Source organism: Danio aesculapii, chromosome 9 (assembly GCF_903798145.1).
Source record: "Danio aesculapii chromosome 9, fDanAes4.1, whole genome shotgun sequence".
NCBI classification, from domain to species: Eukaryota; Metazoa; Chordata; class Actinopteri; order Cypriniformes; family Danionidae; genus Danio; species Danio aesculapii.
In genome coordinates, this window is record NC_079443.1 from 22,199,691 (window position 1) to 22,213,666 (window position 13,976).

General features: G+C 36.7%; 1 protein-coding gene across 1 annotated transcript in view; it reads right to left on the bottom strand.

The window, feature by feature from the left end:
• Positions 1-13,162, bottom strand: part of nxph2a (neurexophilin 2a) — a 33,932-nt gene extending 20,770 nt beyond the window's left edge. Inside the window, 2 exon segments of the mRNA XM_056465855.1 lie at positions 12,479-12,622; positions 12,717-13,162. Of these exon segments, the coding sequence (XP_056321830.1) occupies positions 12,479-12,523 (45 nt within the window). The 5' untranslated portion in view covers positions 12,524-12,622; positions 12,717-13,162.
• Between the last annotated feature and the right edge of the window lie 814 nt (positions 13,163-13,976).

Consider the following 13,976-nt stretch of genomic DNA (forward strand, 5'->3'; position numbering starts at 1 on the left):
AGCCAATATGCTTTTTACCTGCTCATTGCTGCTCCTTCGCTTCTGTTCAAACTGGGACTGGTGAGTTTTCTCACACAGACAACAGGGTTTTATGCAGCCCAACACACAATTCCAATAAGGAAACATAAACCGCACAGACTTGATTATGTAATGTCCGAAGCTGTGAATGTGTGTCTCACAGCACAGTTTAACATAGCCAATAATAATGCCAATAATAATCCAATAATAATAATAATCTCGCTCAATCGACAATGTCTACGAAATAATATAGTTATTGAAAATGAATTGATCATCAAGTAATTGTTTGCACCCCCAGTTTGTACAATATATTGATGTATATTGTTATAACCAATATGGGTTGAGGCAGTTTATATCAATATACAACAGTTTGATACAAATGAGTTTGAAAAAAATGGAGGACAGAGCGATATTTTGCAATGAAAGTGCATAATCCAATTTGCCTATAGATGAGTCATGCTTTATGTTAAGGGTTTCAAATGAACTGGTAATATATACCATTTACGTGGATAGTTTAAGGCACTCTGACAGATGCATGTGCTGCTGATAGACTGGCTACTGGCACTCTGATGTGTTTGAGATCAATGGTGTTTTCCTCAGTGTCTAACTTCTATAGCGCAGGTATCTTCTCCATCTGTAAATGTTAGAAACAATATTTCTATTTTACCGGATAATTTGTTTCTGTTGTCCTGTGCTCTGCTCTCCCCATGTCTCACTTCAGTTAATCCTCATGTCACCCCTGCTAGTTACGCCAGTCACTGTCTCCACCCCTTTTTAACCTGTTGTCTTGTTGACCCTTGTGAGTATTCAAGCCCCATGTTCTCAGACTTGGACTGCATCCGACATAGCATACTTTCCCACTATATTTTATGTCAGAAACAGTATGTAAGCCGAGTATTATGTCTGAATTCATAGTATTCATAAAAAAAGGTAGGCAAGAAGTGCCTGGATGACCTACTACTTCTGACGAGATTCTGTAGTGCACATTAAATGGATGCTATGCTATCCCATGATGCCACGTGGCAAAATGTGTGGCCAATCAAACATTGCTGGAGGTGTGCATATTAATGATTGTGAGAGATGCGTAACAGTTCTGATTGGTTTATGTTTCAATTATGCCTAGGTTTATACAGTTTTTCATTCTGTTGTACACAAATCATGGGTTTTTGCCTCACTTTCAAATGTACATTTCAGTACTCAGTAGTGCTGTCCAATATATCACTTGAGCATCGATATCGTAATGTGCGTATCCGCAATATTCGCATCGCAGGGTTAGTTTTTTTTTATTTTTATTAAAGATTAAAACATAAAGATAATTATAAAAATTCTTTTTTTTTATTATTTATAGAATGATGACCATGATATTTCATGTTTGATTGTTAAATTTTTGTACTTGAATACTGTTAGACGCTCCAGAAAACTATAAAGCACTGTTTTATAACTTTTATTTTTGCTGTCATATTTATATATGCTTGCAATTTATTTTATTTTATGATGCACTGCATTAAAAAAGACTTGATCAACCCAGTCGATCTAAATGAATGAAATCTTTCAAATAGAGCTATATTCAAATCATCTGGTGCAATTATATTCATATCGCAATATATATGGCAGTGAACAAAACATTGCAATGTCTGATTTTTCCAATATCGTGCAGCCCTAGTACTCACTTTCATATTTGGATCTTTATCTTTATCTTACCCATGTCACATGACTAGCATGTGTGTAACACACAGAGAGATGTTTCATAAGAAGAGGAGAGACGGGTTAAAATTGTCTTGTTAACATGTTTCTATTACTATTCTATTATCTAAAATTGTAGTAGAATATCTAGAGAGCATGGTGAGAATGTAGAAAAATGCTGTCACAACCAAAGTCAAGTCAATAAAAATGTCTTTCTGGGATATTTTGGTGTGTTCTTAAAGGAGTTTCTGAGTGCTGCTGTTCTATATAGTTACAATATGTGAAAAGCTATAGTTGGTCACGAAAAATGGGGAAAAAGCCTGTCACATGGCCAGAATATGACAGGAACATGCTTCAAACACCTGTTGTTTCAAAGTTAACAAGTGTATGAATCCTCACATTAAAGCCAGTGTTAAATTTATCAGTTTGTGTTCTGCAGCCTAAACATGTCATTTCATTCTATCTTGTGTGTTTAAAAGGAAAATTAAAGCCTTACCCTTATCATATCCTATATATATATATTTAGCCACTGCGGATCGGTGGAGATTTACACAAACATCATATTTACAAACTACAACTCCCAGCATGTGCCTCACACACACCGGTTCCTGTTTCACTTTGATTACACAAACACACACACACACAGCCGGAGGATGATTATGAACTACTTATATGATCTAGTTGAATGAAAAAAAAGCACAGACACACACACCAGTGCTGAGTCTTGTTTATCTGTTTAAGTGTACATTACGATGCGTTTCTCTTGCCTTGCCGTGTTTGACCCCTGCCTTGTCTGTTTGTTTACGCTACTTGCCACAGATACTGACTATTCGCTTGTTCTTTGACCAGGCCTCTGGATTCTCTATATGTATCTGTTTAACCCTGTTGATCATTGTCTGCCTGACCGTTTTTGTAATAAACCTGCATTTGGATCCTCAACTCCATTACACAGCTGAAATTTCAGATAGAACTTGCAAAGTCGCAGATTAGTAAATGAAAGAAAAAAAGATTTTGTGTCAAATATTTCTGTTATTCTTGAATGCATAGTGAAAAGGGATAACATTCATTGTTGGTCTCTAGTGTATAATGAAGAGCAGACAGAAAATGTAAATGGAGGAACAAAGAGGTAATGGGATTGGGAAATGACAAATCTGAATGATTCTTGTTTCTCATTGGCATCTGCATTAAACATGTGCAATATAAAATGTAATTAAATTAAATTAAATTAAGGACAAAGTCTTATTAAATACACAATATAAATTCAAGCCTAAAACATCTATTGTACAACAAACATTTGAGCATTTTTACTATACGCAAAGCTTTTGTTTTAGCCAAGTCACTCATGATTCAACCAAGGAGCAGTTTCTTGTTAAACAGCATTGAACGAGGCAGTAGCTGCCTCTCCATTACACCTGTCCGGCCCCCTGTTCCTCCCCAAAGTCTCTGTCGTTTTATTCCTATCTTTGTCTCTCTCTCCGTCTCCCCCGCTGTTTCTCCAGTGTGGTGTTACAGGGCATTTCATTTGTAATGATTCACACAAAGAACAGTTTCAAGAGAAGGCCCCAAAGGCCTGGAGGAGGCAGGTGGGGGCCCGAGTCCACACACGGCCGCAGAATAGATTGCTACCCTGATGGGTGAAACAGCCGCACACCCGAAAGCCATCACTCTTAATCAAGAGCCGAGCTGCTAACAAATGGCAGGTGTTCAGTGGAGAGGATCAAAGAAAGAAATCCTCACCCTCAGCCAGGCCCAGGTCTGATCGCTGCACTGTACGCTGGACTGCATGTCTAATGCCATATAATCCCCACTGTCATTAGCACCTGACCCTTACAGCGCCAGACGCCCATGCATGGCTGCTTCAGTCACCGGACCCTTAAATCATCCGGCCAGAACTGTAGCCAATCAGAGCTCTGGTCGCTTCCAATGACTTGCAATTAAAGTGATGTGAGGCCAATGAAATGCATGCTTAAACATTGGTATGGAGCTCTGCTCTTCAAATTTGAATTCGGAACATGTGAATGGTCTTCTTTATTGATAACGATCTGAATCACACATGTGCAATCATATCATTTCAGCACTTTTCTGCTTGATAATATGGTAAGGGCATTATGTTGCAATTATGCATCATAAATGATAACTAAAAAGTGCATTACACAGTTTTATTGCACACATTAAAGCCATATACAAATATATACAGCTACACTGTAAAAAATTAAGTCAGTACAACAAAAATAAAACATAATCCTTATGTCCTTTCACTTTTTCTTGTTCACTCAACTTTTGAAAACATCATCTCACTGACCTAAACTTATTTGTGAGTCAAACAAAAAACATTTAGTTGGGTTAACTTGAGATTATTAGTTTTCTGGAGAGGTGAACTACTCTGTAACAAAACTTTTTAGGCTGTGACAACTGAAATTTTTTTGTCTGCAGAACTGGAAAGCCTGAAGTTCAGTGAACAGAAAAACATAATCCTTATTTCCTTACATTTTTTTCTCATGTACTCAACATTTTTTCTTTTGAACAATCTATTTATTGAGATGTAATAAAAATATGACAATATAACATCCCAATCATTTTTACATCTTTGATTTCAATTTAGAGGAAAATTCAAAAATAATGAGAAAAAAAAGAATAAAAACAAAAGATTAAAAAAAAGGATTAAAAAGATGAATAAAAATGGAAAAAGGGGGGCACATGTTGCTTAAATTAGTAACAGATTATTTTAAAGAAAACATTAGGAAGATAAGGCGACGCAGTGGCGCAGTAGGTAGTGCTGTCGCCTCACAGCAAGAAGGTCGCTGGTTCGAGCCTTGGCGTTTCTGTGTGGAGTTTGCATGTTCTCCCTGCGTTCGTGTGGGTTTCCTCCGGGTGCTCCGGTTTCCCCCACAGTCCAAAGACATGCGCTATGGGTGAATTGGGTAGGCTAAATTGTCCGTAGTGAATGAGTGTGTATGGATGCTTCCCAGAGATGGGTCCCCGGACCCCGGATTAATAAAGGGACTAAGCCGAAAAGAAAATGAATGAATGAATTAGGAAGATACTGTTGAAAATACAAATCATCTATAGAAGGCATAGATCATAAATATGACAAAGGCTTGTTTAAACAAATCTTTGGAAATAGGAGGAATATGTAAAGAGGCTAAGTCAATGTCAGTTTATTTCGTCTTTTCCTGTTTCATTTAATAAATTGCTGAAATTTGAATTTGAAATAAGATATATAAAATACATATACATTTTCTCAAAGACTGTAAGTTTGCCTTTTAACATTTTAACATAAATCTTTTCCAAAACTAAACAGAAGGACATATTATTGATTAACTTTTTCACCTTTAAATGATAGGACAGTAGAGAGTTCAAAGAGGAGAGAGATCAGCAAAGGACCTCAAGGCAAGAATCAAACTCAGGTTGCCGTGAACACTGGAGTGCCATGTGTCAACGTACTAACCACTATACCATTGGCACCGACGAGTACTCAACTTTTGAAAACATCAGTTGCACTGACTTAAAATGGCTGAAGTTGAGTGAACAAAATGATCTTGTGGAAATTGGTACTAAGAAATACTACATTATCAGAACCAACAAACACAGTTCACTTGAAAAAAATAGGAAGGCCTGCTTCACATGTGAAGCATTACAAAGCATTTTCCCTGTTTGTCCTGCCATATTTTGATCCTTGTCTTGTTTACCGTTATTGTTGTTTTGCCTCCTGTCCTGTTTCTAATTCTGTGTCCAATAATGTTTTGTTAATATTTGTCTCTGTTTTAGTTTTTTGTTTACTCAAATATACCGCTATTTTAGGTCAGTGCAACTGATGTTTTCAAAAGTTGAGATATCTTAATAATAGACATGTAATAAGCCAGTAGTAAACGGTGTCATTTGATCCTGAAGCAAATGTGTTCCCTAATTTTTAAACAGACTCCTACCATAAATATTAGTGATGTGACGTTGTGCGCCGAAAAAAAAAGATACATCTCGCAGTGAAGCAGTGTGCCGGAGCTTGATTCGTTTTGCCATCATCACGTGATGGTGATGTCCGAAGCTTCATTTTCGCATATACCCACGTGACTGCTTCGAATTTTGATTCAAAGGTTTAAACACCCCCATGGGTTAGTAAAGTGAATAGCGAGAGATTAGGCGTTGATTACATACATTTCTACTGTTTAAAGCACCGGTCCCACACACCCGTAATTAAACTAAAATACAATAGTAATTTATAGTAAAAAGGTTTTGAAGCATACTAAAGTGTATTAGCGTATTTTCTACAACTATCTTTAAAGAAAACCATTGCATATCGTAGTATAGTGTTTAACGGAGACCAGCTGGCGAGTGCAGCCCGAAAGCCTCACTCACATAACCTCCTCCTTAGTGCATTCGCCTCCCATGCAGGAATCGCTGGTTCGATCCCCGCTTGGAACTAGTGTGTGGGTGAATGACTAATTGGAATAAGATGTAAATACTGTTGAATACCTTGGATTTTACTACAGTCATCTGTGGTGTAATGTAATATACCTTATGTGTAAAAACTACAGTAATTGAGTTATTTGTTTATATTACTGTTGTTGGATTACTACATGAATGAGTTGGTCAGTTGAGAACATTTGACATTATTGCAACACAGTGCTTTCCACACTTTAACCAGAAGAGGTCCTCATCGAGCTCTGATTTTGAAAGCTTCGAGTAACGAACATTTTTCCAATACAATTGAGTCGAGCGCTTCACTGGTTCAGAAAGCTTCATTTCACCATCACTAGTAAATATAATACACCACTTTTTCTGCATTTTGGGATTTGCTGACGTCAAGTGGTGGGTAGGGTTTTAGAGAGGGCATATGTGGTAACAGAATGAACTGATTATGATGTCAAATTACACCTTAACAGCTTTAAACATGTTTAATTAATTGCATGCATTAGCACTCATTTGACAGCTCTAAATATAAGTCAACGACTGTGGGATCAAGCTGCTGACAAACATGCGAAAACCATCAAGAGGCAACATGAAGGAAGTCAGACAAGGTGATATTGTATTTCAATTGACTGTACATCATAATCTGTTAATAAGGCCTTGAATATTGGGTGAGAAGTGATTTTTCTTTTTTTTTTCTTTTAATACCTATCCGTTCTTTGTTCTGCACTCTGCTAGTGTAACTATCATTCCATCAACACCTCTACAATCCCATTATACACATCTGTCTGATCTCTGCTCCAACAAATGTGTTTGACATTTTCTCAGCAAGTATAACAGCTATGATCACAAGTTTCACATGCAAAAACAATACAGCAGTGAAACAAATGCGAAAAAATGTGCAGAGCAGTTTAAATTTCCTGTTTGGGAGCACTTCTGATGTTTCATTTGCAACAGTACTTTGTTTAACTTATTAATTTGCCACTTTGCTTTGGACGGAGATCATACGAATATAAATGGCGAGAAGCACACGTGTGAAGCATATGCAGGCAGACCTTCCTGTCAGCTCAGCGCTAGAACTGACAGTACAGATGTCTCCGTTCTTTGATTAGAATGAATCCTAACTGTTTTTAGACATGCCAGTCCCTTCTGAAGACAATGAAGCAGCAGGAGCCAAAAAAAGATGATAGGCTGACATCATGACCACATCAGAGTGACAGAGTGAGAGAAAGGGATGAATTAAAAATGGTGTAATGGTGAAAAAGCTGAATGTTCAGAGATTCACTGAAATTGAAAATATCATGGAAAATGATTTGTATTTGGAATATTATTGTTATTATTTGCTTTAAAAAATAATAATATATACAGTTGAAGTCAGAATTATTAACAGCCATGCATATTGTCCCCCAATTTCTGTTTAATGGAAAGCAGATTTTTTTAAACATAATAGTTTTAATAACTAATTTTTGATTTCTTTCTTTGCCATGATGACAGTACATAATATTTTACCAGATATTTTTTAAGATTAGTATTCAGCTTAAAGTTCTATTTAAAGGCTTAACTAGGTTAATTATGTAAACAAGGTAAGTTAGGGTAATTAGGCAATTCATTGTGGTTTTGTAACAGTGGTTTGTTCTGTAGACAATTGAAAAAAAAATTGCTTAAGGGGGCTAACAATATTGACCTTAAAATGGTTTTAAAAAAATAAAACTGCTTTTATTCTAGCCAAAATAAAACAAATAAGACTTTATCCAGAAGAAAAAATATTATAGTAAATACTGTGAAAAACTTGCTCTGTTAAACATCATTTGGGAAATATTTGAAAGAGAAAATAATTTTGACTTCAACTATCTATCTATCTATCTATCTATCTATCTATCTATCTATCTATCTATCTATCTATCTATCTATCTATCTATCTATCTATCTATCTATCTATCTATCTATCTTAAATCTGCACACAGATGGAAAGTTAATCTAAAACATAATTCATTATAGCACAATCATTTTAAAGTCACTCATCTTTCTTTTATTTTATGGAGAAATCTGTTATCATACTTCCCTAAACCTAAAACTAGCAACATAAAACTAATTTAGTTTTGATTCTTGTAAGAATTTTAAATAATAAAATATTAATTCAGCTGGTTTTCAACAAACAAAATAATAATTTCATGTTATTTTCATTTAATTTCAAAGATCCTTTCATGTAATTTTCATTTAATTTCAAGGTTAAATTTATGTAATTTTCATTTCATTTCAAATTCATTCATTAATTTTCCTTCGGTTTAGTTCCTTATTTATCAGGGGTCACCACAGTGGAATGAACCACCAACTACTCTGATTCATAGTAATTCATGAGTAAACATAATTGGTAATGCATTCACAACAAGACAATATCATTAGTATTTGTTTCTTTTTAAATGTGTTTATTTCAGTTTCCCTTCTTATTTAAAGCAGTGTTTTGTTCCATTTACCTCTTCATATTCTCTTCGACATATGCAACAGAATTACATTTTTGTTCCAAGAATTAGAACAGAAAATGGCCGTAGGTCCTTTCAATACAAAGCTCCTATTGACTGGAATAATCTTTCTTCTTTTAGATCAATTAAGACATTTAGACTTCAGGACTAATTTATCTTCTTTTTTGGAAACAACTTGTAAATCTTATTAATATTGGTTACAATTTAAATTCTTATTATTGTTATTATTATTTTTTTTGTATGTCAAATTATTTATGTTTTGTTTGCTTATAGGCTTTAGATTGTTGGAAGTGTTTCAGGTGAAGTGTGCTGCTTGTTTGTTTTGTTTAGCTGTATGTTTGTTATGATGTATTGTACTCTGTTTGATTTATGTACTTCTTAGGGACCCCCTCGAAATGAGATGGTTCAGCTCAAGGGGCTATCCTATTTAATGAATTCAAATGTAGACAATTTAAAAATATCAATTACATGTTGCTAAATTAACTATATGCTACAAATTTAAGTATGTTTTTGTGTCTGTAGGTGACATTAATACAGTGTAACAAAGACATCTAAACAAGGAAATTAGTGAAGTAAATAAATGAGCACAGGCTGATAAGTACATGACCATAGTCATAAATAACCCACAAACACATCCAGCCCCTGTCGCACACACCGGGTCACAGAGATGCTCAACAGCACATCTATCACTTTGCACAGCCTGAAACACACAGGCCTGTCCTTCAGCTCAGGAACACTCCGAAATCACACTTTCCAGCCCATAAGTGGAAAAGCATTGATTTTATATCTCAGGTAATGGATGATGCTGGCATTACATCCACGACAAAAATAAAAGTCAGAACTTTGACAAATGACATGAACATAAACTGTCTGATGTGCGAGACACCTTTTAAGACTAAATATTAGACTTAGCTATTCAACTGACTGATGAATTAAACTTAAGATCTATTGGAATTATTTCCAAATTCCTAAAGTAAAATGAAATCTTATTTGTGAAGTTGAGTTTTTAATTTAAACATCATATTATAATTCCAAAGCCAAAGATTGCACTGCAGGCTAATTCTTGCAGCCTTAAAACGAAATAAATGAATTTAAATTATTGTTATTGTATATCATGCAACGTCATTCTGTTTGGTGAATATCATCTTACAAGAACTAAAATAAAAAATATTAAGATACATTATTAATAATATTAATAACAACTTTAGGACGTGGAAAAAGAATCACTTTGACTGGAAAAACCCTCTTTGATCAACGCTTCTCAACATCACCACGTTCTGTCTGGCAAATATGTCAATATTTATTCATAAAACATTTGTCTAAAATAAAAGTCAATAACTTTTAAAAACCAAGAGCAAACTATAAATGACAGGAACGCATAAATGGCGCCTGCTCTCGAGTGTGACGTTGGTTCCTTGTATTTTTTCACATAAAATTAACAAACATGCCAAAGCGCACACCGCCCAGCGTCCCTGCGTATGTCGGTAAATGTCACCGACAACATTGTTTATGAGGGATTACTGAGGCCAAGCTTCTGGAAAACAACAATGACCCCAATATAGACACAGATACACATCACTGGTGTATAAACCCAGCGCTGATAATGCCAATCTAGAGTGAAATGCTCATTTTTACAGACACGCTCGTCTCAAAGCCTCATGTAATCTCTCTCACAGGAATTTCTGGGTTACTGGACCTACAAACACATTTCAACACATTCTGGCACTCCTTTTTCCCTCTCATTTGGTGTCCTCGGCCCAATTCTGAGAGCCTGATGTACGTTCTCCCCTCACATGGCAAATCCAGCAAGGGCTTGATGTGAAGACTCGGGCTGCAGCAGGTTCTGAAGAATATAAACAGCGTTTTTATTGTCCGGAGGGACGGGTGTGTGAAAGAGACGAGGGCCTTATCACAGCCCAGCAGCTCTGTAATTCGCCTCCGTGATACAGCACCAGAGCGGAGAACCTTACACGGCTGGCACAATCCAAAGACGGATTAGTTTTTCTGACATAAGCTTCCTGAAAAACTAATCAATCAGGCCATGCGGCATTATCAGAGGCATAAGATTAAAGCGTGGCTCCTAATCCGAGCACTGTAAATTTTTTGTAAATTCTCAACCGCTAGTTTTCCTCCAGTAAATAAATAATGAAATCAAAGCTAATTGCGTACAAAGAGAGCTGGACGACCTCGCGATAGGGAATTTACTGTGAATCATTATTCTGGCTTTAAATTTCCTCTCTATAAACCATTAAAAGTCTGCGTATGCAACCGTGCTGAGATTTCAGTCGAGGAAGAGTTTCAGATGAAAGAACTAGTGCAGACTCCTATCAAAACCACACATTTCTCAGCTTATCATTTTCTCAATCACTTGTATAATGAACATCTGGGTGCTGCTGGAGTTGGTTATATGGACATTGCACGCCACCTTCCTAAATGACTCATCATTTCAATCAACGAATCGGCGCTTTGTACAAGCTTGAGCACAGATTGATGGCTGTTATGTTTCTTATGCATGAACAAGGGTACAGCAGAACGGCGGGCGCTCTAAAGAAAGCGGCGCTCTGGAAGAAAAGGCCAACCGTGCTGAACTTTCTCAGCCGTGCAGAGAACGATCATTACACAAAGATGAGGAATGAAAGGAAATGTGTCTAAACAAAAGAGTCGTGGGGTTGTGCTCGAGTGGATTTAGTGCTGATCACATTGTTCTCCGTCCTGCTCTCAGAGGTTGACTGCAGCAGATGTCATGGAATGAATAGTTATAGTGTGTAGGCTCTGACCCTCTTATCTGTCCCCAGGGTGCAGCACAGATGCTGGGCTGCTTCTCCAGTAGTTGAATCACTTTGTGTGTGTATGTGTGTGTGTGTGTGTATAAGAGAGAGAGGGAGAGAGAGATACTGTAGAGACTCTAATCCATTGGGACGCTGCCTTTGGAGGATTGTACCAAAGTGGATGTCCTCTTAGACAGAAGCCATTCCCACAGGTACCGTTCCTCAAGAGTGCAATGGACAGCCAAAAATTAAAAAGTGATTATGTGCAAGGCTATGCTTCCTCATTAATTACAACTGACTGAAAATGATGTTTGTGCTTTTTTTGGACACTTAAAGTGATTTAGATCTCCAGTCAAGAGTTGTGTTTTTAATGTTAATGCTTTTTTCTTCATTAACACACATGACTAGACATTTATTTACAATAAAAAACAATAAATAATACACACTTTTGTTTTAGCCTATCACTATAAGCAGAAAATACTAAATACTTCCTACATTTACCCTCAACTGAGTTTACCTGGAATATTAATAATATTTTGCTTTATCTGTTGTCTATCCAAGCTTGAATCAGGTACAGCTATTTAAAAAAAAACTTCGAATATTTGACCTCATTTTAGGTAACATAAACAGCACTTAAAAAGCACAATGAAGGGCAAGGTCCTAATGAAATGTGCTATATAAATAGACTTGACTTGCCTTGCCTTGCCTAATAAATTCAGCATTCCTAAAATCTGACATGCATAACTTCATTTAGTTACCATTATTCTTTGCAGTGGCATGCACTATTTTAATGATTGCATAAATAAAATCAAGTCTCGGGTGAAACAAATAGCTCTGTCAGTCTGAAGTCATTAACAGTATGCTGTTGTCTGATGTCAGCATCTGATTTGTAATGTGAGAGAAATAAAAAGTTGGTAAATCTCTAATGGCATTCTGCCAGTTAAAATAAATACAAAACGCACATAAAACAACTGATTATGATATATTTAAAGCAGGTAGCTTTATTAAAATACTTTAGCTCTAGCATATTTTTGTACTCTGAATTTACTTGACTATTATAACTGCTTACATTGGCACATCTGCATTCATTTTCATATATTTGAAAACAGAAATGTTATCACTCACCTTGTGCAAACAAAACAGAAGCAAAACGGCTGAAAGAATCTGCATCTTGATCACAGAAATTTGTCTTTTGAGTCTTACTTCAGGTGGGAGACGCAAATATCCAGATCACAGGTTTTATAACAAGGTGCCATTGCTCTCAACTACCTAAAAAATAACACGAAAATAAATGCGTTTGACAGCAAATTATAGTCTGGAGATTTGATGACATCAGATTCCATAAAGCAAAGTGTTTGCTTACCCTTGGCCAAAGGTGTTGATCATGTTGAAAAGTGACGGTAAGCAGCGGGGTTTATGACGGCACAGCTGGAGAAGGTCCCACAGGCACCTGTGATGTTAATAAATGTGTTCGGGACAGGACATGCAGCTTTTAGAATAGCATTATATTGGAAAGTAGAGTCCGAGTGACTGTTCGATAGTTCGACGGAACGCGCCGAGTCCAGTCAGTGCGAAGAAGTGAAGCCGCGCTGCATCTTGCGTGATTGATGCGACTCCTCGCTCGCGCCGTCCGCCGTGTGTCTTCCTGTTTATGGCAGTTTGTTCTGATTAAAGTTTTACACAGCTCCCAAGTAGAGTCGATCTGTTACCAAAAGCTCAATATCTGAGTTTGTCCGCCTGTGGTTTGATTTGTGAGCGTCTATGTGTGGTGATGTGAATCCTTCTTTGAAGTGCTCTTCAGATTTAGCGCCTGTGAGGGACTCGCAACTGAGAGACGTAACTGATTAACCCATTAGACACGAGTCTGGGCTGTCTTGTATTTTTATGAGGTTTGGGTTTCATGGAGACACCATAACAAAATGACAGCCTGTGTATTTGCCTATGTGTCATTTATTTATTTTTACTATTATTTGTTTTGGGTTTTTGAAAGATTTCGAGTACGCTTGCGTGATTTGAGGTGACTAACAAAGTGGCGCCCTGCTCACATAAACTGTCCACAAAACAATTAATGTAACCTTGTTGTGTTCTTTAATAGGTTTATTATGTAATGAATATGTCACCGAAGGCTACATAAGCTTAATTAATAGCATTAAAAAAGTAGAGTAGAGAAAGGGAGTCAGACCTACGTTTAAACCCAAATAAAATAAAGTGCATAATAACTGCATAATACTGTATTTTCACACCTCACCGTAATATTGCACTTTCATTACATAAACGGCATGTGTGCTAATTGCAATAAAGACTATACGAGAAGTCCCACTTCAATGCAGCGAACACTCTACCTCTTCACATGGATAAATGTGACACTTGCGCCACCACGTGTTTACATTTCTGTATTAGCCTATTCGTAGCAGACATTTTAAAAGTGGGGGGGAACGGACGGCTGTATGAGATCATACATTCATATAGTTATTATTCACCTGTTTGTTAATGTTCTGTCTCTAAAAGTGAGGGGGACGGATCCCCCCATCCCCCCCGGTTGCTACGCCCCTGAGCCTATTATAGGCTATCATTATCTAAAGCAGGGGTGCCCAAACTTTTTCTTATGAAGGACCAAAAACCA